Raw genomic sequence first — 24,409 nt, forward strand, 5'->3', positions numbered from 1 at the left:
GACGGAGGCCTCTATCACTACCAGCTCTGCAGAGAAGTCAGGTTTTACCTCCTGCAGAAGCGGGTGATTCTGCCCAGCCACCTAACGGATGAGACGTTCCCAGCTTGAAGAAGAAAAACTTCCACCACACCGAAACCTCTGGTGGGTCCAGGTGTGGGTACTTCTTGCAAAAATTCTTCCTCAAGGCAAGTCTCAGGTTGAAAGCCACCTCTCTTGAAGGTTTGTTAACTTGTCAGTGCCTCCTGCCTGTCACCAGCTAAGTCCCATGTTCTTAACCTGCTGCCTTTCACCTGTGTGCCCAGGTCCAGGGAGAGGTCACATTTTGTCTTTGAGTCACTAAATCTAAGAGCTGCACCTTGGAGAGTTCAGATCTTTAGCACATCTCCTGGACTGGGTGGAGAGGGGAGAGGCCTGGCCCTATAGGAAGGCAACGCCACAGATTTCTGCTCACAAAATCCTGTTTTAAAGGTTTATTTACCAGTCAACTCACACACTCCGGTGAGTTTTTACATATTGTACATCTTATTTTTTATTTATTTTTGAGACAAGGTCTCACTCTACAGCCCAGGCTGACCTCAAAGGCCCAATCTTCCTGCTTTACCTTTCTAATTGCTGGGATTACAGGTGTGCACCACCACGCCCAGCTATATTCTTTTTAAATTGAGGCGTAGACACATGGCATTAAATGTTTCTTCCGTCTTAGTATCAAACGGGCTGTAGACGTTTATGATTCCATTATTGAAACCTGGTCAAACAGTGTGGCTCCTTCAGGTCTGATCTTTTAGTTGGTCAGTGGCTCTGAAGGTCACTTCTGGGTACACATCTGATGAGCACCTAGCTCACAATGGGATGGAGTTCTGGTCCCTCTTGTTTCCTTAGCGGGTTCTCATCTTGTTCTGAGCCTGCATTGTGAAATCTGTGAATCCTTTTCACAAAACTCTGAAAAACAAAAGAATGGGTGAGACCAGTGCTGTATCTGCACTGTTTGATAACACCTACAGTTGGGGAGACAAGTTTTCCCCGTGGTGCTGGCGGGGTGGGTCAAGTGGTAGAGGACCTGCCTAGCAAGTGTGAGGCCCTGAATTCATTCAAACCCCAGCATCTCAAAAAAAATTATTTTCCTGTGGAATTAAAATATTTGAGGGTAGGGGGGACAGTTAGATTTCAAAGTGAAATTTTAACTGGAAAAGTGTGAATCAGGAAACCACCAGAAACACCTTCAGAACCTACAGAGGAGCCAAATAAAAAATGACTTTTATGCTGTATGCGGAGGAGAACTGAAGACACATTAGTGCCTTCTGAGGGACAGTGCCTTGAGTGTCAGCACTTAAGTCTTGTGGCGACAAAATGAAAGAAAATGACAGAGGAGCCACTCGACACAGGACACCATTCAGCTGTCTACCCTGATGAGGTGAAAAAACAACAGCTGCGGCTCTGCAGATACGGGTACTGATGAGGGTGTTTCTGGGATGATGGGGCCCCAGGGCTGCAGGCCGGTCAACAGGGGACAGCCGGTGACAAGTCTACACTGCTCTTCCTTCAGCTTGGTGGGTTAGGACACGACTCAGGGACGCAGAACACGGGAAAACATCAAGCGTTAGATAACCCAAACTGCCCAGGCGGTCACGCCAAACCTTTGGGACCGAGGTGCTCAGGTGCTAGTGTGACCACCAGGCCCTTTGGTGCTGCACCTTGGGGAACCCATCTGGACTTTTAAATCTGTTGGGCTCCCTTCTCCAGGGAGAAGGCTGCAGTGAGGTGAGGTGAGGCTCAGCCTCGGAAAGCTGAGACCAGGGCTCTGGACACTGAGGCCACATGGAGCCCTCGGGACGAGACGTGAGGCTGAGGATGGAGGACACAGCTTACCAAAAACTCTTGGTCCATGAAGTAGGGCCTTTCTGATGATCCATCATTTGTATCCAGATCCACAGCGAAGCACAGGAGCAGCGTGTCCAGAACAGTTTCAAAGACAGATAAGAAGCTGTGAGCCACAAAGAAGGCGAAAAAGGCCACCAGGAGCAGCGGGATGCCCCACACCTGCAGCGCTCGGCTGTAGTTAAACGCCAGCAGTCCTGCGAAGACCGTGAGGCACACTGCCAGCACCTGCCAAAGCGAGCGTTTGTGGAGACCTTCGTAAATGGGTTGGTTAGAGGACTTCGGGAAAGTCACTGTCAAAAGCAACTGTGTGTGCGCGCGTGTGCACTCTGTTGTAAAGAGTCGAAAATTGGCAGAATGAGAGCGGAGGGAGGACAGCTCAGTTCATGGGGTGGGAGGGCGATCTCCCCCCATTGCACCTACTTGTGACACACACGGAGTGGTCACAAAGCGCTTGTCCTGGTTCTCCTTAATACCCCAATGTCACAGCACATCTGTATTTTCACTTAAAAGCCTTCTTAGAAGGGCCGTTTTTAAATGCCTGCTGCGTAGCCGCCCGCTGAGCAGGGGTGCTACACTTTAAAAAGTGACCAGTTTAACCCTCGGGAATACAGTGGAAGCACTTCCATTGCTATGGGGAGATAATAGGATTATTCTAGGCTTTTGGAAGTATAATTATTATATTTCCAGACACAGAACTACAGGCCACAGTGTGGCCAATTCTCTAACATGTAAGATTCTACCTGGGGGACCCAAAAGAACCACTGCTTACTGCGTGCTGATTAAAAGGTGATTAGCTTCTAATATGTTTTTTATGGGAAATACAGGAAAATGAATTATTATCTAAAGTTAGTGCATTCAAAGAGCCAAAGCCAGGTGTGTGGAGCATGCCTGCAATCCAGCACGAGGGAGGCTAAGGAAGGAGGATCTCAAATTTGAGACAAAAAAGGGAAGGAAGGGAGGGAGGGAGGGAGGGCGAGAGGAAGAAAACTCATTCCAAAATCTTTTGAAAGTTGTATTGGCAAATAGATCTGCACAACCCTAGCAAGCTACCACAGATGGGCTTGTCCACTTAAACACAGCCCAGATATTCAGGCTACTTGAAGACCTGGTGACTTTGTGCTGCTCCTGTCACTGTCACACGAAACACCTCAGGCCCGTGGTGTGCAGTTCACATACACCTGTAAAATCCAAGCTTGCTACAGCTGGTTGCTGACAGCTAACTAGGAGCACCATGCACCAGGGACACTGCCCGTGTCCCAGGAGCACAGAGTCCTCGGTGAAGAGCACAGTCCCCATGGCACGGCATGGGCCAGGTCACAACTGGTTTGTGTCAGGTAGCGGAATGGCTTGAGGAAGTGTGTAGCTGGGCACAGGGAAGCCGTGGAGGGAAGGCAAGGGGTCTGTGGGTGGCAGTTCAATTGTATTCAGGTAGATGTGGGGCCAGGGGAACAGATGTGCAGAGCTGCACCCGGAGGGTGAAAATCAGGACCGTGTCACCACACAGAGAACCTTCCAAGGAGCTGGTCCAGCAGGAGGAGATGAGGGGACGGAGGGGGACAGCCACTGCCATCACTCTTTCCTGCAGCCCAGAAGAGGCCTGGGATTGCAGGCATGCTCCACACACCTGGCTTTGGCTCTTTGAATGCACTAACTTTAGATAATAATTCATTTTCCTGTATTTCCCATAAGAAACATACTAGAAACTAATCACCTTTTAATATAGCATGCAGTAACCAGTGGTTCTTTTGGGTCCCCTAGGGATATAAAACTGAAGTTTGGGGTTGCAAACGATTCATATTCCGTCCTTTATACTGAGCCATGCTGCAGCTCAAAGTTGCCCCTTCACTCCACAAGACGACAGGCAATTCTTTAAAACTTTATCCAGACGATAATAGAAATGCAACATTGGTCCTATTTAGGAAATAACAATCTACCTTGCTTCAGACCTAATGCCCTGAAATAGTGCCCAGATTTCACAAGGTCAACGCTGTCCTGTGTTTTTATGACAAACATCCACAAAACATCCTCATTTGCTGGGGGTCATAGCATTGTTACTTTAGATATGAAAAAGTGGGACTAAGAATGGTAAACGTGGTCTCAGGTAAAATAGATTGAGGATTAAAATCCTGTCCGTCCCTATTATGGGACCCTGGAAAAGTTATGAAACCTGAAGCTGGGGACACAGCTTAGTGGTAGAGGGCTTGTCTAGCTTGTGCAAGGCTCTGGGTTCGATCCCTAGCACAGCAAGAAAAGTTGTTAAACCTGAGTTTCAACATTTGCAAAACAGAGAAGGCTTGAGGTACTGAGGATTAACCCAGATAACACAGCATCACTATGAGGTAAGTGTTCAAGAAATGTTAGTCCCCAGTGCTGGGATTGAACTCAGGGCCTCATGCTCGAGGCAAGTGCTCTTAGAAATTCCCTTTCAAATCAATTGCGGTGTGGCCCAATTCTTTGAATTCCAGGTCCTTTTGTCAAATCAAGACATCTCACCTTTCCTAGAAAAATGATGGAGCTTCCAAAGCAGCAAACAGACAGGAAGTGACTCGAATTCTTAGATAAGATTTTCAGTGCATCTTTTGCTGATGTACAAAAATCTGTCCCGTTAATGGCAGCTGCAGTGTATGCACTCTAAAACAAAACAGCACAATCATTTCAAAGGCAACAGAATAACAGCAGAGACGGCGGGCGGGCACACAAAACGCAGGACAGTGACCACGAACCACTGTCTTCATCCAGAACAGATCAGTTTGAATATAATTTGATTATATTCAAAAATACTTTCACAAAATTGCAGTGAGTTGCAAAGGTTGATACGGTGGGTTAAATGTCCCACTACAAACATGGAGATGATGGGTAAGTCATAAATGATTTTGTAATGCAAAGCAAAGTTTATATGGGAAGCAAGACATAGTGGTTTGTGAGAGGTGGCCCACTGGTGGCCTCGGAGGGGATTAGTAAAAGTTCTTGGGTTGGGAAGCTGGGAATTGAACCCACTGGAGCTGAGGGACAATGCAGGCTTTCATAGGGAACTGAACTAATGTTCCTATCAGCCCTAAGCCAGGAAACTGCCCTGCAAGTGCTGATGAGACACGGGTGGCCAGGACCGCTGGAGCTCTTAGGGTCTGGCCAAATGCAAAGCAAAGCCACCTCCCTGGGCCAGAGGACAGGGGTTGGTGGAGGGCTGGGGGAGGGGGGTTCCCACAGACTCACTTTACAGATCCAGGGAAATGAGCAATGCAACACTCAGGAACTGGGCCCTGACAACAATCTGGAAGAAGGAGTTAAGAGAATGTGGAAGAACAGTGACCAGAAGGAAAAGAAACTGAATACAAAATCTAGAAGTGAAAAGTACAAACCTTAGTTGGTGCAGGGTCAAGATTGTATCTACAGCTGACTTGTTTCCTCTATGTAAGCATTTTTGTCTTGCTATGTGGCTTCTGTAATTTTAGTTTTAATGAATATAAATCCCAACGGGGGTTGTGCACCTGCACGTGTGTAACTGGGACCTATTGACTGTTAAAAATATTTTGCTATTATAAATCACTATGCAATGAGCTGGCTGCCAGAGGCTCACGCCTATAATCCTAGCTACTCAAGAGGCAGAGATCAGGAGGATCACGGTTCAAAACTACCCTGGGCAAATAGTTCAAGAGACCCTGTCCCGAAAAAACCCATCACAAAAAAAGGACTGGTGGAGTAGCTCAAGCGATCGAGTGCCTGCCTAACAAGCGTGAGGCCCTGAGTTCAAACCCCAGTACCACCAAAAAAGTAACTATGCAATGGACATCTTACTTTCCTGATTTGGGATAACTTATTTTTTTGGTGAGACTGGGGTTTGAACTCAGGGATTTATCCTTGCAAAGCAGGCATTCCACCACTTGAGCCACACCACCAGTCGATTTTGCTTGAGTTATTTTTTGGTGATGAGGTTTCTCGAGCTATTTGCCCAGTTGAATCACAGTCCTCCTGATCTCAGCCTCCCAAGCAGCTAGGATTACAGGTGTGAGCCATCAGCACCTGGCATAACTTCTTAAGCATGAATTTCCAGAAGAGGATTACTAAATTAAGAGTGTGTGTGTGTGTGTGTGTGTTCACATGAGAAGATGTATGAAGTGATTTTTTTCAAAATACTTCCCCATATGACTATGTGATCATTTCAAGGCCATCAGCTCTTGAATTCTGTGAAGATGCTACTTGTCCTGAGTTTGCATTAGAGAATTCATAACTGTCCCAGGAAGAAGACTCCCTGGAACACTACCTGCTTAGATCATTGTTGTTTCTTTTGACTTGGATAAAGAGTGAAAGCGTTTTATCCATGCCATGTACACTTAACCCTTGTGCTCACCTCCTCAAAGTCATTAAAAGGAAACCAGTTTGGCGTCCACTGTGGTAATCCAGCCCCACTGCTGGAAGAGGAGACGGAGACAGAATGAACCAACCCAATCCATCCAGGGCAGCTAGAGAGAATGTTTTGTTCTTAAAAACAGCAGGCCACGGCCAGCTTCCTCACTCAGAGTTCAGTCAGGGTCAGATTAAGTCCCTACAAAAGCGCCTTACTGTTTCCACCAAGAGCTCTGGTGCCTGACTTGCACACAATACACGGGAAGCTTGCCTTGACACTCAAACCAGCCCTCATGTTACTCGCCTGTGTCCTCAACACCTCGAGGGTTGCAGAGGCCTGGTGACCGATTTGGTAAACCTCAGGACACACATGATGGGTGTGGGGTGGACGTGGGTGAAGAGGCCGCCTCACTCATTTATAGACCAAGATCAAGGGCATTTTGCTGGTGTCTGCTGGTGAGTCAGTGAGACACAGAACTTTGTTCTTTCTATTCCAACCTTCTGGATGTCACCCTACCAATTTTCACTAGGCCCAAATGCTGTTTAAAAGCATGGTGGTTAAGGGAAACAATAGGCTCTGCAGCCAGACTGTCGCTGGGTTCAAATCCCAGATCCAGCGCTGAGGCGTTACTGACCTTGGGCCCCTGATTTCATGTCTGTAAGCCTCACTTCCTGGGCTGTAAAGGGAGTTATAACACCTACCGCCAAGGACCGTTGAAGGATTAAAGAAGAACTTCCCTATAAAGCATCCAGCACAGCACCTGGCTGAGGAAATGGTGCTATCCGGGTGGCTATTATCTGGCTTACCGAGGCTGACCTCATTTACAGCTGGGAACACAGAGCAGCGCTTTGATCACCTGGGGAGGCGGGAAGGGTGGGAGGTTTCCTTACCCTCGGGTGCAATCCCTCACACCACAGACCAGGAAGGAGGTCTTGCCTCTCAGGCCCTGTCCCAGTGCCAGGCTGCCCCTCGTGTCTCCTCTTTTCATCCAGGCTCTGTCCCCAGCCTCTCTCCCTGTCACATCCATCCCCCTTCTTAAAGGAGGTCCTTAGTGTACTTCCTGAGTCATAAGCGGAGGGAGGGCGGGTTTTGTGGGGACTCCCTCTTCCTGAAGCCCATCTACTGTCTCAAAGTCAATATGGTCATCATCACCAGCAATAAAAGTAGATACCACTCCTTGGCTTGGGTAATTAAAGGTTAAAATGGCATTTTCTCACGTCTGCACTGACTGCACAGACTCCGGGTGTCCATAACCGTTGATCTCATCTTCAATGTCTCATGGCCCACGGAAAGAGGGCCTTAAAACCACTGTGACGGGAATCACACATGCCTTCCTGCTGTGACGTCCCCAAAAGCAAGATTCAACCCCGAGTGCCTCAGAGAGATCAAGAATTAATGTCTGGATGGATGTGGACAGGCAAGCACAGTCAAGACAGGGTGTGGAGCAACAGTTGTAGCCAGCATTCCTGGATTTGCACTCACTGTGAGTAGAAGGTGCTTCCTATGGGGCAGGTGGATGGATGGCAGATTCCCAGACTGTGCAGTGTGTGCTTGTGCCCAGGCTGACAGAGCTCAGGTCACCAGCCAAGATCATGTGCACAGCCTGTCTGTATGTGGAAAGGGCTGGCGGGCGTGTTGCTTATGAAAGTTAATCAGGACAGCCTAAGGTTTTTGGCAGCACTGGGATTTGAACTCAGGGCTTCATGCTTGCTAGGCAGGTGCTCTACCACTCGAGCCACTCCACCAGCCTTTTTGTGTGTGTGTGTGTGTGATGGATTTTTTTTTCATTTTTCTTTTATTATTCATATGTGCATACTGTGATGGATGTTTTCAAGATAGGGTCTCAAAAACTGTTTGCCTGGGACTGACTTCAAACTACCATCCTCCTGGACTGTGCCTCCTGAGGAACTAGGGTGATGGGTGTGAGCCACTGGCACCTGGCTCCAAGGTTAATCTTTAAGCAAGAAAGCAAGAGGTTAGTGGCACCCACTTCTAATTTATGACCGCACAAACTTCACTGAGCACAAATCTTTGATGTCACAACACAGTTGGGCATTTCGGTGTCTTGACACTGAAGCTATCAAAATTCAGAATCCCAGGAAACATCCCAAGGACTCCACACTGGAGCATGGTGGCACCCCTGCATAAGCTCCGATTCTCAGCCCCTAGCTTTGGACTAAAGGTTCCCTCTCAGTCCAGACTGATCACATGTCAGCCTTCTGTGACTGTCCACCTGGGACTGCCACAAGCGAAGGTTTCAGCAACAAGGAGCAGACCCAGAAGCTGGGGTGAAAGGAGGAGGAGTGTGCTGGCAGACTTTGTAGATGAAGCCTTGGCACGGGTCCCCGTGCTGGCTGTCCCTGCAGGAAGGGAGGCAGTGGCAGTGGCCAGCAAGTGACAGAGGCATGTCCTATGTCCTGTGTCTGGTCCTGTCAGGCGCTGGTGGGCCAAGGGGAGGAGTGAGGTGAACCATGGGTCTGGAGGAGGCGTGAGCCCCACCTCGGTGGGAGGAGAGAGGGCAGCCACAGGAAGCTTTAGGAGGACTTGTCACCTCTGCTCTGTACTCCTGGAGGCTGCCCCAAAGCTCCCTGGGAGAGTCCAGGCCGACCCCCTCACCACAGAGCCATGGAGCCGGGCCCTCTGCGGAGAAAATCAACTCACTCAGTTTCTCCCATTGGCTTCTAACAAGAGCTCCTGGCGTCAAGCAGGCCACGGTGTAGCAATAGCCAATGGGACAGCCCCCAATTTAGTCCTGAGCTGACCTGGAGGTCCCACAGGCCAGGCCTCAGTCCCCAAGAACCAGTCACGTCAGACAGCAACCATCAGCCCTGTCGTCTTAGTGGTGCTTCTGACCAGTGGGGCTGTCATCGCTAGAGCGCCTCACAAAGTTGGGGAGACACTTCCCGGTTTATTGTAAAGGATTTTACGAAGGCCACAGTTGAGGAGATGCAGAGGGCGAGGTATGGGAAAAGGGGTGAACCCTCCCTCTCTGCACCTCTGAACCCTGTCCTGTGGGCTTTTGTGGAGGACTTTGTTGCACAGGCACAACTGAGCACAGGCAGCAGGGTGTGGCCTCATGCTAACAGTCCTGGTGGGGAAACCTAGCAATGTCTACTGATCCGGGTTCTCCAGCCTTCCCACTTAAGGGCTGTGGGGCAAAGACCCCTTCCGAAGTGGGGGGCTCATCGCCCACTGTCAGACAAAGTAGGGCAGAGAATTTAGCATTAGAGTTTCTGTGACCTGACTCAGGAAGAAAAAGGAGCAGATAAAAGGAGGGCAGGAGAAGGAGAGAGAGAAAGAAAGAGAGAGAGAGATCACTTCCAGAGGCCTTCTTTGAAGGCCTAATGTGTCTCAACATCCCATCATGACTAAGGGAATGACAGAGGAGCAGTGAGTCAGGAACTGTGAGTGAAAACTAAAAAACTGCCAATCATGAGGAAGACTATAGAAAGTGGAGAGATCTCCCTTGCTCATGGATTGGTAGAATCAACATAGTAAAAATGTCTATATTCCCAAAAGTAATCTACATGTTTAATGCAATTCCCATCAAAATTCCAATGACATTCATTAAAGAGATTGAAAAATCTACCGTTAAATTTATATGGAAACACAAGAGGCCATGAATAGCCAAGGCAATACTCAGTCAAAAGAACAATGCAGGAGGTATCACAATACCTGACTTCAAACTATATTACAAAGCAATAACAATAAAAACAGCATGGTACTGGCACAAAAACAGACATGAAGACCAGTGGAACAGAATAGAGGATCCAGATATGAAGCCACACAACTATAACCAACTTGTCTTTGACAAAGGAGCTAAAAATATACGATGGAGAAAAAGCAGCCTCTTCAACAAAAACTTCTGGGAAAACTGGTTAGCAGTCTGCAAAAAACTGAAACTAGATCCATGTATATCATCCTATACCAAGATTAACTCAAAATGGATCAAGGATCTTAATATCAGACCCCAAACTCTAAAGTTGATACAGGAAAGAGTAGGAAATACTCTGGAGTTAGTAGGTATAGGCAAGAACTTTCTCAACGAAACCCCAGCAGCACAGCAACTAAGAGATAGCATAGATAAATGGGACCTCATAAAACTAAAAAGCTTCTGTTCATCAAAAGAAATGGTCTCTAAACTGAAGAGAACACCCACAGAGTGGGAGAAAATATTTGCCAGCTACACATCAGACAAAGGACTGATAACCAGAATATATATAGGGAACTTAAAAAACTAAACTCTCCCAAAATTAATGAACCAGTAAAGAAATGGGCAAGTGAACTAAACAGAACTTTCTCAAAAGAAGAAATTCAAATGGCCAAAAACCACATGAAAAAATGCTCACCATCTCTAGCAATAAAGGAAATGCAAATTAAAACCACACTAAGAGTCCACCTCACCCCTGTTAGAATAGCCATCATCAGCAACACCATGAACTACAGGTGTTGGCGAGGATGCGTGGGAAAAAGGAACCCTCTTACACTGCTGGTGGGAATGTAAACTAGTACAACCACTCTGGAAAACAATTTGGAGGCTACTTAAATAGCTAGACATTGATCTACCATTTGATCCAGCAATAGCACTCTTGGGGATATACCCAAAAGACTGTTACTCCAGAGGCACCTGCACACCCATGTTTATTGCGGCACTATTCACAATAGCCAAGTTATGGAAACAGCCAAGATGCCCCACCACTGATGAATGGATTAAGAAAATGTGGTATCTATACACAATGGAATTTTATGCAGCCATGAAGAAGAACGAAATGTTATCATTTGCTGGTAAATGGATGGAATTGGAGAACATCATTCTGAGTGAGGTTAGCCTGGCCCAAAAGACCAAAAATCGTATGTTCTCCCTCATATGTGGACATTAGATCAAGGGCAAACACAACAAGGGGATTGGACTTTGAGCACATGATAAAAGCGAGAGCACACAAGGGAGGGGTGAGGATAGCTAGCATTTGTTGCCCTTAACGCAGAGAAACTAAGGCAGATACCTTAAAAGCAACTGAGGCCAATGGAAAAGGGGAACAGGAACTAGAGAAAAGGTTAGATCAAAAAGAATTAACCTAGAAGGTAACACCCACGCACAGGAAATCAATGTGAGTCAACTCCCTGTATAGCTATCCTTATCTCAACCAGTAAAAACCCTTGTTTCTTCCTATTATTGCTTATACTCTCTCTTCAACAAAATTAGAAATAAGGGCAAAAGAGTTTCTGCTGGGTATTGAGGGGGGGGAGAGGGAGGGGGTGGGGTGGGTGGTAAGGGAGGGGGTGGGGGCAGGGGGGAGAAATGAACCAAGACTTGTATGCACATATGAATAATAAAACAATAAAAATAAATAAACAAATAAATAAAAAACTGCCAATCATAATACCCAGCTCCCCAAAGCTCATTCCAACCCAAGCAGGGGGAGCCCCGGCCCCGTGGGCCGTGCTGCAGTCTGGTCAATGTGTTGTGACCACGTAGCACTGAGCAGCTGGTCCTGCTGGCAGTCACCAGCCAGGGCCCAGGCCCAGTGACAGAGCTCTGCCCTGGGAGACATCAGGGACTGGGAGCTGCACTCCTTTGGCTTCCTCCACCTGCCTTAGTGCACCCTGAAGGACATGTCCCTTCCTGGCCACACCCACAGAGCTACCTGGGCCCTTTTTGCATTTCTTCAGTCATTAGGTAGGTGTGGACTTGTGTGTTCAGACATTTGTCAAGGACACTGGGTGCCTGGTTCAAGTCCATTTCTGCCTGCACACAGTAACTCAGGTAATCCTCTAAGCAAACCCAATCCAGGGAGGTAGCAAGAAAACAAAGCACAGAGCGGCCAGGTGGTGCCTCCCGGTCACATGCATGCGACTGACCTGGTGTCACTCTTACAGGAAGTGAACCTCTGGCTCCTCAGCCCCATCTGCAGGAAGCATCTTGGCGCTTTCCTCCCAGAGCGCTCAAAACACGGAAAGCGGCTCTCTGAGAGCTGCCGCTAGAAAGAGCCAAGGGGGTAGCAGCGTGGTTTCCTGGAAAGGAGCCGGGTTCCAATCGTGCAGCCTCTGAAGACCTGTGAGGGGCCTTAATGGTACCTCTGTGGCACCTGTCACCTGCAGGTGTCCTGCTTCTGGCCTGAAAAGGTGTCTAGCAGCTGTCAAGGTTGGTGCCAGGAATGCTTCCCACTGGCAGAGCTCTTGGTGTGCACCAGGCCCTCCTGGGAGCCTGTCATCCCTTCTCTGCTCTTCATCACAGCTCGGTGACATCATCACCACAGTCCCATTACCCCCACTGTACAGAAAGTGTCCAGGCGGATGAGAGATAAGTGCACTCTTAGGCAACAGGAAAGGCAGATCACCGCTTTAAACTACCTTGAGAATTCTCCAAGAAAGAGCAGCTTTTGCTCCTGTGTCAAAGCCAAAGCCAGCCCTCTGTCCTGACTCAGCTGAGCACATCTGTCTATCCCCCTCCAAACTGGAATGGTTTCTTCTTAGGGAGGCAGAACCACGAACTCGAATTTCTGTTGACTCTTCAGACAGGCAAACAGGGTTTCCCTCCACCGTGGGGGGAAGGTATTTGCCAAAACTCACGCCACGAATAACCCTTTATTTCTGGGATGGCTTGCTAACACAGCTCTGATTCTTACTAACTCGGAATAAAGCAAGAGTGACTACAAGAATGGAAGGATGAATAAACAGACACCGGAATTCATGTTTTCCTGAGGGCTGAAAGAAACGCAGTGGAATCCGAGTCCAGATGCAACCGTATGCACGGGGTCCTCGAGGAGACAGGAACAACCCCAAACCCGTTCCCCACCAGCTGTTTTTATCACAAACATGTCCCAGTGAGGCAGAGCTCACACAGCCTCTGGCCTTCCAGGGCCTGACAGTCCCCATCCAGATCCCCACAGGAATTCACCGTCACCAGGCTGCAGTGCCATGGTGGGTGGGGATGCCTGACAGGCCCCTGAGGGGTCTGGCCAGGTGTGGGACGGTGTGAAAAAGACAAAGAGGGAAGAAAAGCACTCATCTCCTCCCTCAGAAAAAAAACACTGCTGACATCGCCTGGACGTCCCCAGCCTTCCTCTGCAAGCATGCATGGACAGAAGGAAGGTCGGATGGGCAGACCGGTGTACTCGGTGTTTTAAATACAAGCACAGATGTTAATTTGACTGGAGCAAGAGGAAATGAAACTAAACCAAAACGGAAGGAGAATTTGAATTTCTGACAATTGTAAAAAATCTTCTAAGACACTATGAAAAAATATTAAGAGGTTAGCATATTAATTTTCTCTTGAAAGCCTTTTTTTTGCAGTGGTGGGGATCAAACCCAGGGCCTTGTACATGCTAGACAAGTGCCCTGCCGCTGAGCTACGGCTCTGGCCCCTGGTTTTTTGAGACAGGGTCTCCCTGGGTAGCTCAGGCTTGAGATTCTCCTGCCTGGACCTCCTGAGTGCTGGGATTAAAGGCCTGCACCATCACACCCATCTTAACACCATTTTAAGTCTAGGCAGCGCTGATGATAAAGGATGAATCCCTCACATTTCTCCTCCCTCCTGATTTTAGTGACGCTCATTATCATCCTGACTTCGCTAAGGTTTGAACACCTGGGCTCACACCTGAGCAGCCTTGATTCCTTACCAGCCGTGACCTCTGCCTGCCCCTCCCACACCGGTTCCGCCCCCAGACTGTCACACCGCCTGCAGGGCTCCCAAGTCCCTCTGCTTGCCGATGTCCCCCTGACCCGGTCCTGTCTGGAGGGCTGGCGGCTGAGAGATAAGTGAGATGATTCTGGCAAACCAAGAAATAGCATCGCTTCCTAAAACCAGAATTCAGCTGATGGGCCTGTTTGTCCTTCAGGAGCCTGGGGGGACAGTGTGGGTCACCAAGTTAAGCTCAGAAAGACAAACTCGCTCACACGTGGAAGCCAGGCGCGTAACACAGCAACACGGAACAGAAAGCCACCCAGAGGCCACTTCGCAAAGCGCCTCATTTTACCCAAGAGGAGACAGCTCTCTCAGGTGTTCACAGCTAGTGCTCCATCGTGGACAAGCCCCTTCCTGCCCCAGACCCAGGAAACCCCGACCAAAACCCCAACCAAGCAGGAGCACGGTGCCGGACCTGTGCTGACCACCTCCAGCTGGTGGTGCTACAGACAGTGATGGGACCATGAGGGCACCACACTAATCTCTGAATCTTTTTTTTTTAGTACTGGGATTTGAACTCAGGGCCTCACGTTTGCCGGGCAGGCGTTCTACTACTTGATCCCCTCCTCCATTTCGGGGGCTGACCTCACTGATGGATAACCGTGGATGAATTGTCACCTATTAGGAGGTGGGGCCTAGGCGGAGGAAGCAGGTCACTGGGGACAAGCCCTTAAAGGGCTACCCTGCCCCTCAGCCCCTTCCCCTGCCCTCCTGTTTGCCGGGAGGTGGCAGGTGAGCAGCATTGCCCCAACACTTGCTCACCATGATGTCCTGTTTCATCGTGCACAGGCTCAGAGGCCACAGAGCCTGGTGTCCATGACCTGGGTCCTGGGAACTCTGAACCCAATATCCTTCCTCTTTAAAGTTGTTTTTCTCTGTGATAGAAAATTGACTAACACAGTGGAATCATACAGTCAGTATTCGTCCTTTTGCAACTGGCTTATTTAATCCCGCATGGCGGCCGTGAGGCAGGGCTCCTGTCTTTTTTAAGGCCGCATAATATTTCATTGGATGTAACACACTTCTTTGTCCATTCATCGGTCTACGGACACCGGTTGCTTCCACCTCTCCGCTGTGGTGGACATAAGTGTGCAAACAGATCTCGGTGGTCCTGTTTTCAGGTCTTTTGGACAAGTATCAGAAGTGGGATTGCTGGGGGATAAGCTAGTTGTACTTTTCACTTTCTCTCCGAACTCCATACTGTGTTCCGTGATGGCTACGCCTTTTCCACGCCCACCTACAGTGCGCAAGGCTTGCATTTCACACCCCCTCACACTTGATGCTTTCTGGTCTGTCGACAGCAGCAGTTCTGATGGGTGTGAGGTAGGGTCTCCCTAATGAGTAGTGACGTTGAAAATCTCTTCACGTGCTTGTCAGCCACGTGCGGGGCTTCTCGGGTGAAATATCAACTTCTTTAGCCTGTTTTTTAAAAAGAACTTGATACAGGGTCTCACCACCCAGCCCAGGCTGGCCTCACACTTGCAATCCCGCCTCCGCCTCCCAAGTACTAGGATTACAGGCGAGCGTCACACGCCTGGCTCCTTTGCCCATTGTTTTAATTGGGTTATTTGGGGTTTTGTTGTTGAGATGCAGAGTTCCTGGTGCATTCCGGATATTAATCCCTTCCACATATCATGTGTGTTTTCCTTCCTTTCCTTAGCTTGGATTTTCACTCTGTGCCTTATTTCCTTTGGTGTGCAGAAGTTTTGAAGTTTGAAATAGTTCCATTTGTCTATTTTTGTACGTTTTGTTTTGTTGTTTTTGGTAACATGTCCCAGAAATCACTGCCAAATCCCAGGTCCCAGCATTTTCCCTCTACTTCCTTCTGGGAGTTTTAGGCCTTTTCTTTAGGTCTTTTACCCATCATGAGTTCTTTTTTTTTTTTTTTGAGGTGCTGGAGTTTGAGCTCAGGGCTTTCACATCAAGCCACTCCACCAGCCCTTTTTGTGAAGGGTTTTTCAAGATAGGGTCTCACAAACTATTTGCCCAGCAGGGTTTGAACCTCTATGCTCCTGATCTCTGCCTCCTGAGTAGCTGGGATTACAGGCGTGAGCCACCAGTGCCTGGCTGTGAGTTCATTTTAAAATATGGTATAAGGAAGGTTCCACTTCATTCTTCTGCATGTGGATACCCAGTTTTCCCAAGGTCATTTGTTGAAGAGACTGTCCTCTCTCATATGTCATTTGGGGATCTGGTTTACCTCTGGTCTCTATTCTGTTCCAAAGGTCTGGCATTCGTCATTTTTACCAGTACCACCTTCTTAGTTATTGTAGCTTTATAGCATGACAGGTGTTGTCTTTCTGAGCCTCAAAAGACAGACTGTTGTGGGGCACAGTGGCTCATTCCTGAAATCCTAGCTACTCGGAGGCAGAGATGAGGAGGATCATGGTTCAAAGACCCTATCTCAAAAATACCCATTACAAATAGAAAGGGATGGTGGAGTGGTTCAAGTGATAGAGCACCTGCCTTGCAAGCATGCATCCCTGAGTTCAAATCCCACTACCACCAAAAAAAAAAAAAAAAATCTGGTCCTCCCGTGTTACCTCCTCTCTCTGCCAGCACTTCTGCTTGGAAAGTAGTCGTGTCTGCAGTCGGTTCAGTCATGGGAGGGCAGTTTCCGCCAGAAAGGCAGCTCTTTGGAGTCAGTGTTCCCTTCTTCACGGCTCCTGCTAGCAAGGCAGACAAGACGTGGCTGGCGGATGCCCGGAGCACCTCCTCCTCCCACCCCGAGATGAACCTGCTCAAGTCACTGGGCCTCAGCTGTCTCCTCGTTCCTCGGGTGAAGCAACCCTGCCAGCGTCTCTGTCCCAACGGAGAGGGAAGGCGAAGCCACAAGAACGTCCAAAGCCTGGAGCACCTGCCACAACCTTCAGGAATTTTGTAGCCCCACCTGCTTAGGAAACTGACTGAAGTAAACTCGTCCACACCGCTTCGATCCCTGTCCTTTTCAGGGATCCGTTTCTCCACATGTGTAGGGATGAGACTCAAGGGGACCGACCATCGCCATCCTATTCACTTTGCTCTCTGACTTCGGCTCGTCACTCACCGATTTCCTCCTTCCCCTCCTCTCTGCACCCCCCATGCCAACAGGACTCTGTGCTTGTCCCTCTTAGGGGCATGGGTGGGGACTGGGGACAAAAAGGACACCCAGTCTATAACTCCTAAGGGCTTTGGCGGGGGAAGCGAAGGAAGCAGACTCACAACGGGAACTGATTTCCTGGAGCAGTGGGCGAGCGGTCAGGTCTCCCTCCACCCCAGATTAGAAAATGAAGGTCCCCTGGGCTAGGGGAGCAGAGCACAGAGTGCAGTGGATTCTGACCAAGTGTCCAGGTGTCCTTTGTCTTAGCATGGAGAAGGGAAGAACTCTTCCATCACTTGCCCTAGGGCACCGGTGTGCCCAGGACTCAGGAGGTTCCAGATATGGGGGCTCAAACAGTCCTGGTCACCCACCAGTAGCATATCCAAGCAGACAGGACCGGAGGTGGCTTTGTAAATGATTCTTACATCTCAAGCAGGGTTAGAGGAGCCATGAAGACAACAACACGGTTGTCTCAAGGGTGACCTGGGAACGACCTGAAATCTCATGTGATCGCATAGGGTGACAGGCCAAGGAGAGTAGATAACACTGTTCTGCCAGTCCCCAGAAAAAATTAGGTCATAAATTAGGCCGAGTGACATGATACGGTGTTGCCTGCCCTTATGAGTTTGTGGCCAAGATTCACACCCGTGTGGAAACCCAGCAAAGAGGAGACTCGGGGGCTGGTGGCTTAGAGCATGGTGGCACCCCAGCGTGCAGCAGAACACGTCACTGCCTGCCACCAACACAGCTTCTATCGCCAACCACCGAGACTCACACCTCCTCCCATTTTTCCTTATTATGGATGCCTCCTGTGGCCCCTGGCTAACAACCACTTCCTGCCCCCAGTCTCAGTGTCCAGGTCAGAGGCACCCGGGGGACAAAAGCTGAGAACCGCTCCCCACCAGTGCCTTGCTTGGACGGCGTGGAAGGGAGGGACGGGTGTGGGCTTCCCATGTGCAGTGGGCAGCGACAATATGTGCTCCAGACAAAGAGAAGTGACCTGAAGAAACCCGCTCTCCATCACTGGGAAGATTAGATTTGCGGTAGGAGCTACTTAATTGTTTAATTTCGTTTCCTACAGTAAATGAATTTGGGAAATGCTGACATCAATCTGTAATCTTTATGGCTCTCTTCTCCCTCTCCTTCCCTTGCTCTCCTTCTTCCCTCCCTTCCTTCCTCCCTCTCTCCTCCTCCTCATCTTCCTCTCTCTCTCTCTCTCTCTCTCTCTCTTCCATAATGGAGGTTGAACTCGGGCCTCCCTCTTGCTAGGCAGGTGCTCCACCACCTGAACCACACCGCACCCCATCCTGTGTTGTTTATTTCTAAGGTAAGGTCTTGCTTTATGCCCAGGCTGGCCCAGATGGTAGCCTATTCATGCTCCCCTTGTAGCTCAGGTGACAGGCATGAGCCACCACACCCAGTCATTGGTTGAAATGGGGTTTCGTATGAAATTTTTGCTCGGGCCTGCCTAGCACCATCACCCTCTTGATCTCTACCTCCTGAGTAGATAAGGTTACAACCACGAGCCACCGTGCCCGCCTTACCATCTTAGTTCCTAAGTCCTTGGGGTAACGTGGGCATTTGGGCTGATATCCTTCTCAACATCCTCCCTTGCCCTACCTGTGACTATAGACAGTGGCCTGGCCCTGTCTCAGGCACAGATAAGCAGGGCGCCTGCCACAGATGCTAACCCGGAGAGGAAAAGGACCCCGGAGGTGTTCGTTCTGGGGTTGCAGATCCCACAGTCAAACACTTCATCAGAGCACAGTGTCCTCATGTGCCAAGGAAACTGGGTTTTGCTGTCTCTGAAGACAGATTTTGTACATCAAAGTTAAGAACACGCGTGGTCCCCCTCCATGTATCTCCAGTGTACTAGAACATGTCATGATGGAAGGTACACAGGACGTACAGGTTTGCTTCATACTCGACATGGAGGTCACATTTGGAAAGGAAGTCCCACAGCCAGGAAATGGTGGTCCCTTAGGTCAGGTGACCTTCCAGACCGGTGTTCTTGGACACGGTCACAGTTGCCCTCGCTAGGGAGTGTCACTGCTGGCAACCGCTGAAAACGGGATGAGGAGAGAGAAGATGAGGCTAGATGCAGAAGTGAGAGGCGAGAGACCACCATCTGAGACCTGGTGTACTGGGAAGGCGGGGGGCTGTTGGCTCAGTCTTCAGCCACAGTCATCCCCTGACCCCGGTCACAGGTTTGGATCTGAGTGCTGGACTCTCCCTCATGACCTTCAGTGGCAGGGAAGGGACTCAACTCCCCAGCACGTGGTTCTGGCTGGGGTGGGGGTGGGAAGAAAAGGCATCTTTGGGATAGAAGTTCCCGATGGGTGACAATGTACCCCTAGTTAAGCAGGCTTAACGAATAACCTCATGAACTCATCACTAGTCCAAGTGTCACAGATACACCAGGAGCACGCACACTGCAGGATGGGTTAGTACTGATTAACAACTGTGAACAACTTTCGTTTATTCAGGAAATCCTTCCCCATGCCAGGCACAAAACTGGGAGCTTTGTAAACTTCTCTCCTTAATTATTTATCATAACCCTGGGAAACTGGCAGTTTTATACCGAGCCTGTCTGGCACATGGACTTCTGGTATTTGGTGAATGAGTCAATAAAGCCACCAGACTCCCTCACCGCAGGAATCTGAGGTTCATGGAGCAGAGCTAAGATGCACACACCAAGCTGTAATGGTTACGCATGTCAGATCATTCTTTCAACTGCTGAGGAGGTACGGATTAAGAATTTTGCTTTTTATGAGGGGCAACAACTCTCACAGTAAATGGGGGAGCCATGGCTCAAACCCAGACTGTCTGCCTCAGAATCTACCCCACTGCTGGGAAGATAGATACACAGACCACAGCCAAAGAGGGGAAGGAGTGAAGAAGAGACCTCTCTTAGACGTGGATGGCTGTCTACTGGAAGAAAGGAAGGAATAGAACAGGAGAGGCTTGGAGCTGGAAACTGGGAGTTTGGTAGCAATAATTAAAAGGTTGATGCCAACCTTGCTAGGACTCAAACCCTTCTGCCCCTGTGGGCATAGGCCTGACTTCTGTGTTGTCCATGGGACAGTGTGCGGGGAGATCTACTTGTTCTACTCAAGACACACCATGTAGTGTGACACACTTGTCTAACCTCAATGTCAAAGTGACGCTCAGAGGGCAAGAAAGAAGATGCAGAACAAAGAAGAGGGGGTCAGAAAGAGCTCTGCTACCATGTAACCCCCGGAGAAGCAGTCAGATTCTGCTCTGTACCCCAGATTCTGCTCTGACGGGAGGGAGCCCCTAATGTTTGAAGGTCTGGGGTTCTGGGCGTCCTGCCTGCAGAAGGATTGCTCTGTGAACTAGTGAAAACCCAGGTTTGAGTCCTGCCACAGGGTGACCTTGATTTCTCTGAAACTGCCTTTGGGGTGACACCTCTTGCTTGTTCCCAGGGGAGGAGGCTCCCTTAGGGCCTGGGTGAGTATGGAGGGAGGAGCAAAGCCCAGACTGGCTCAGCCCCTTCCTCACTCTCCTGTGGGATCACCTGTCATGGAAGCCGTGGCATCTGCACTCCAGCTTCCACCTTGTTGGAGAGGCTCATGAGAGGGTGGCTTGGTCCTTCTGGCTTAGGGGCAAGCCATGAACAAGCTACTTGCTGCTTCTGTGACACATTTTCCTTGGTATGCAAAGTGTCATTTTTAATCTTCCTCTGCTCGACTCTTGTGTCTCTCTTGTTCTGAACTTGGACAAGAAGAGCAAAGACTCATTGGGCCTTCAAATTCTCAACAGTCAGCTCCATCCTTTTCCTCTAACTTAAGACAGATTACTGTGTAACGCTCAGAACCTGGGAGTTACCTGTTACAAGGTAGGCCAGGCATGGTGTCACATCTATACGCCTAGCTACTCGGGAGACAGAGCTTGGAAGGATCATGGTTCAGACAGCCTGGGTGAAAAGTTAGTGAGACCCCACCTCAATCAATAAACTGGATGTGGTGGTTCATGCCTGTTGTCTCAGCTATGGGGGAAGCCCATAAGTAAGAGGATCGTGGCCCAGGCTGGCCTACCTGAAAAATAACTAGAACAAAAGAGGGCTAGGAGTGTGGCTCAGGCACAAGGCCCTAAGTTCAAACCCCAGTGCCACAAAAAAATAAATACACAAATAAAATGACTATAATAGTCCCCCCTGCCAGGGTGACTGAGAGGGAAGCTCCAGGTAGTTAGCATTCATTGCTGATTTAATGCCCTGCACAGATAAATAGCCGTCCACCACAGAGGAAGGAGAGAACTTCACACCAGTCACCGTTGCCTCCCAGGAGACTTTCCTGATCATTCCACTGCCCTCTGGCACATTCTCTCCCTTTCCCATGGAAAAGTCTGCATTTATTCAGTGAGGTTTCATGGCCTCTCCCGGAAGGGAGGAGGCCTTTGAGTTGAAGGACTTCAGAGTCCCGTCCAAAGCAGCAGCTGCTCCCTGGCCTTGCCACAAAGCCTGAGGGGCACTGGGGCCACTTGAGGAAGAGGGCTGTGGGGACCTTGCTCTTCCTGCATGCCCGCAGCACGTGGGAGCTCGGCTCAGAGAGGCTGCTCCTGGGACAGCCACACAAACCCACGGTCAGTCGTAAGCTTGCACCTTGGAGCCATGCTCAGGAAGCAGGAGGGTGGCGTTTGTGTTCTCCCAGACAGTCTGGGGCCCCTGACACAAGGTGCCTTAAAACCTGTCTATCTGTAGCATTTGCCACGAAACAGCTGGGTGTGGGATTATCCTTGCCTATAAATGAGCCTTAATGCAAACTATCATGTTGACACACGTGTGAGCCTCCTTCTAAAACACGCGTGCACCAGGCATCTCTCTGGAGCTCTCCCATCAGCTGGCCACCTCAGAATAGCTCGACGCCAGCTGGCCCGAGAGGCAGGATGCAGAAGCACCTTTGTCATAGAGAGAACAGCTGTCTGGAGGCTCTGTGACCAGCTTACCTATTATGGCAACATCAAGGACTGAAAGAACTTTCTCTTCTTGAGAAGCTATCCATCACTTTCATAACGTAGTTCCAGAAATTTCACAGTATTCATTACTTCTCCTCCCCTTGGGACACACATGCTGCACTGGGGACAGAAGAGTCACTGGAGATCTGCCCGATGGCTTGGGATGAACCAAAACCTGACACGGCAAAGTCACCGGGCCCTGCTGCTATTGATGCATGAGGAGAAAGAGAGGCATTGAAAGCGAGCTGACTGCAGGTTCAGGGAAAGAGGAGCTTTGAGCTTTTCCAATGTCAAGTTGGCCACAAAGGCTTAGAAGACAGACCGACATTGTATTCGCTGAAAAAAAGAGCTGGCAGGCAGGGCAGGTTGGAAGGGAGAGTGAGGCGGGGAGGGAGAGATGTGTGGATTTTCCAGGAAATGGCAAGTGTTTCTCTGTGTGTGACACCACAAGACTTATCCAGGCTTTAAGAGCAGCATGTTTGTTTGTGAGGAAGACAGGGAGTCACTGCATTTCCACATCGATGGCAAGAGGTGACTAGTAGCCCACATCTAGATGGATGCCAGAGGAAAGAGGTGGCACGCCCTCTGGGCACATCATGTGCACCTGTCAGCCTGTTCTCTCCACTAAGTCCTAGGCATGGTCATCCTGTGTTACTGCCCACAAAGCCACTGTCCCACTGCTGAGAATGACCCAGGGGCCTGGCCTTTCCCTCAAATCTCATTGCCAGGTATGTGTTTTACTGGCAGAATCACTCCAAGTGGTACAGACAGACAGATGGATCCTCTTTGTCCCCTCGTAGGTGACTCTAGGAGACTCTGGAGCCTCAGGAGCAGAGAAATGAAAACCATCGTTGTGATTCCAGGGTGACCCTCTCATGTTGCATCCGGACAGGAAGACAAACAGCTCAAACCCTCCCTCATCTCCCCACCCCCCGCACCTTCCCACAGATGGGGCAGGTGGGCTCTGTATGCCCCAGCTCTGGGCTATGTCCCCCACAAGGGCCAGAAAGCTTCATGGGGACCTTGGAGGTTACTTCACACAGCCCCTCAACCTGCAGAAGCTCACTAAAGTTGAGTGACTCGCCCAAGTTACACAAAGAAGGAAGAGGCCACTACACCTGACTAAGGCGTTATCTGCCTCTAAGCACCTCCAGGGAAACCCCATAGAAATGGTGGTTCTCAAACTTTTTGACATTAGCCCATAGCTCACTTTCTACCTACTCCCGATTCCACTGGAAAAAGAAGAAAGGACTGGAAAGGAAGCTGATGCTTAAAGTGATTGTGTGTGTGTGTGTGTGCGTGTGTGCGCGTGTGTGAATTAACCAAGAACCACTCAACAGAAGTGTCATGGCGCCAAGGCAAGGATGACTCTACCAAAGGGTTCTCATCCCAATCTGGAAAATCCCAACTCTCTGCTGTGTCCATCCCCAGACCTGCAGGGTGGTCAGCACTGCCTTGACAGCTAGATGTTTTGACAGAACAGTGAACCTGAGTTCTCAGGAAGCTAAGTAATGCACCAGCTTGGTTCAAAAAGAGCACATTTCAGTAAACTTCCATAGCACATGATCTCCTCCATTGATTGGTAAGTACCCCTCACTGTACACAAACATGAAAATCTGTGGAAGACTGCTATTTGTCTATACAAAATGGAAAAAACAAAGAGTTTTTGGACCTCTCAGATCAGTTTTAAGATTTGGAGGAACACTGATCTAAAACCACTGTCACAACTGGGACAGACGCAGCGTGGCATTTCTAGGAGGAACTGTGTGTGAACACCTTAAGAGACAAAAAGGGGAGGACCTCTGGCTGACTGAATGGGGACTTCACAGGCAGGTCCCTTGAAGGAGTTGGGAAAAGGCAGGGTAGCTGCAAGTGCTGCAGGACCAAATATTCTCTGAGATGAGCCCAGATTCCCTCATGCCTGTGTAACCGACGTGACAGAGGAGAGGAGGCAAGGTCAGACCACTCAGACCTGTAATGGCATGATTCATACTTTTCTGCCTTTAATGGCTGTCCTCCACCTTTCCTGTCCCCCACAAGTCAGCTAACTAACAAGGATGCTCTGCCAGCAAGCTTGCTTCTCTGACTCAGGTGGACCCTGAGTCCTCCAGCTGGTGAAGGTACATAGTGGTTAAGGGTGGGTCCTGGAGGCAACATGGACTTGGGTTTAACTCCTCATTCTCCACTCACTGGGGGTCTTCTGTAAGCTTGTCTGTAAGGTGGCAGTCCTTCCCTACATAGGGAAAGGGCTTAGCCTGCAACTGAGAGTTGAGTGCCTACAGCCCACTGCCAGCCTGGTTCTTATTTATTAGCTAGTGATCTCCAGTGGGTGCTATAGCCTCAGGCCCCATCTCTTCTAGGAATTTTCCCTAAGTTTTGAGTCAATGACCTGTTTTGGTTACCAAGATCGTCCATTTCTGAACTTCTGCAGGTCTATTCCAGCACT

The 24,409-nt window shown here is 49.4% G+C and overlaps 1 protein-coding gene across 2 annotated transcripts in view; it reads right to left on the minus strand.

Moving 5' to 3' along the window:
* Positions 1–455: 455 nt before the first annotated feature.
* Positions 456–24,409, minus strand: part of Slc44a3 (solute carrier family 44 member 3) — a 72,108-nt gene continuing 48,154 nt past the window's right edge. For both annotated transcript variants that reach the window (XM_074050946.1, XM_074050945.1), the window contains exons 13-15: positions 4,372–4,509; positions 1,867–2,103; positions 456–939 (exon numbers count right to left, since the gene is read on the minus strand). In XM_074050946.1, coding sequence (XP_073907047.1) covers positions 835–939; positions 1,867–2,103; positions 4,372–4,509 — 480 coding nt within the window. In that variant the 3' untranslated portion in view covers positions 456–834. The remainder of the gene's footprint in view (positions 940–1,866; positions 2,104–4,371; positions 4,510–24,409) is intronic.

Source organism: Castor canadensis, chromosome 12 (genome assembly GCF_047511655.1).
Source record: "Castor canadensis chromosome 12, mCasCan1.hap1v2, whole genome shotgun sequence".
NCBI lineage: Eukaryota > Metazoa > Chordata > Mammalia > Rodentia > Castoridae > Castor > Castor canadensis.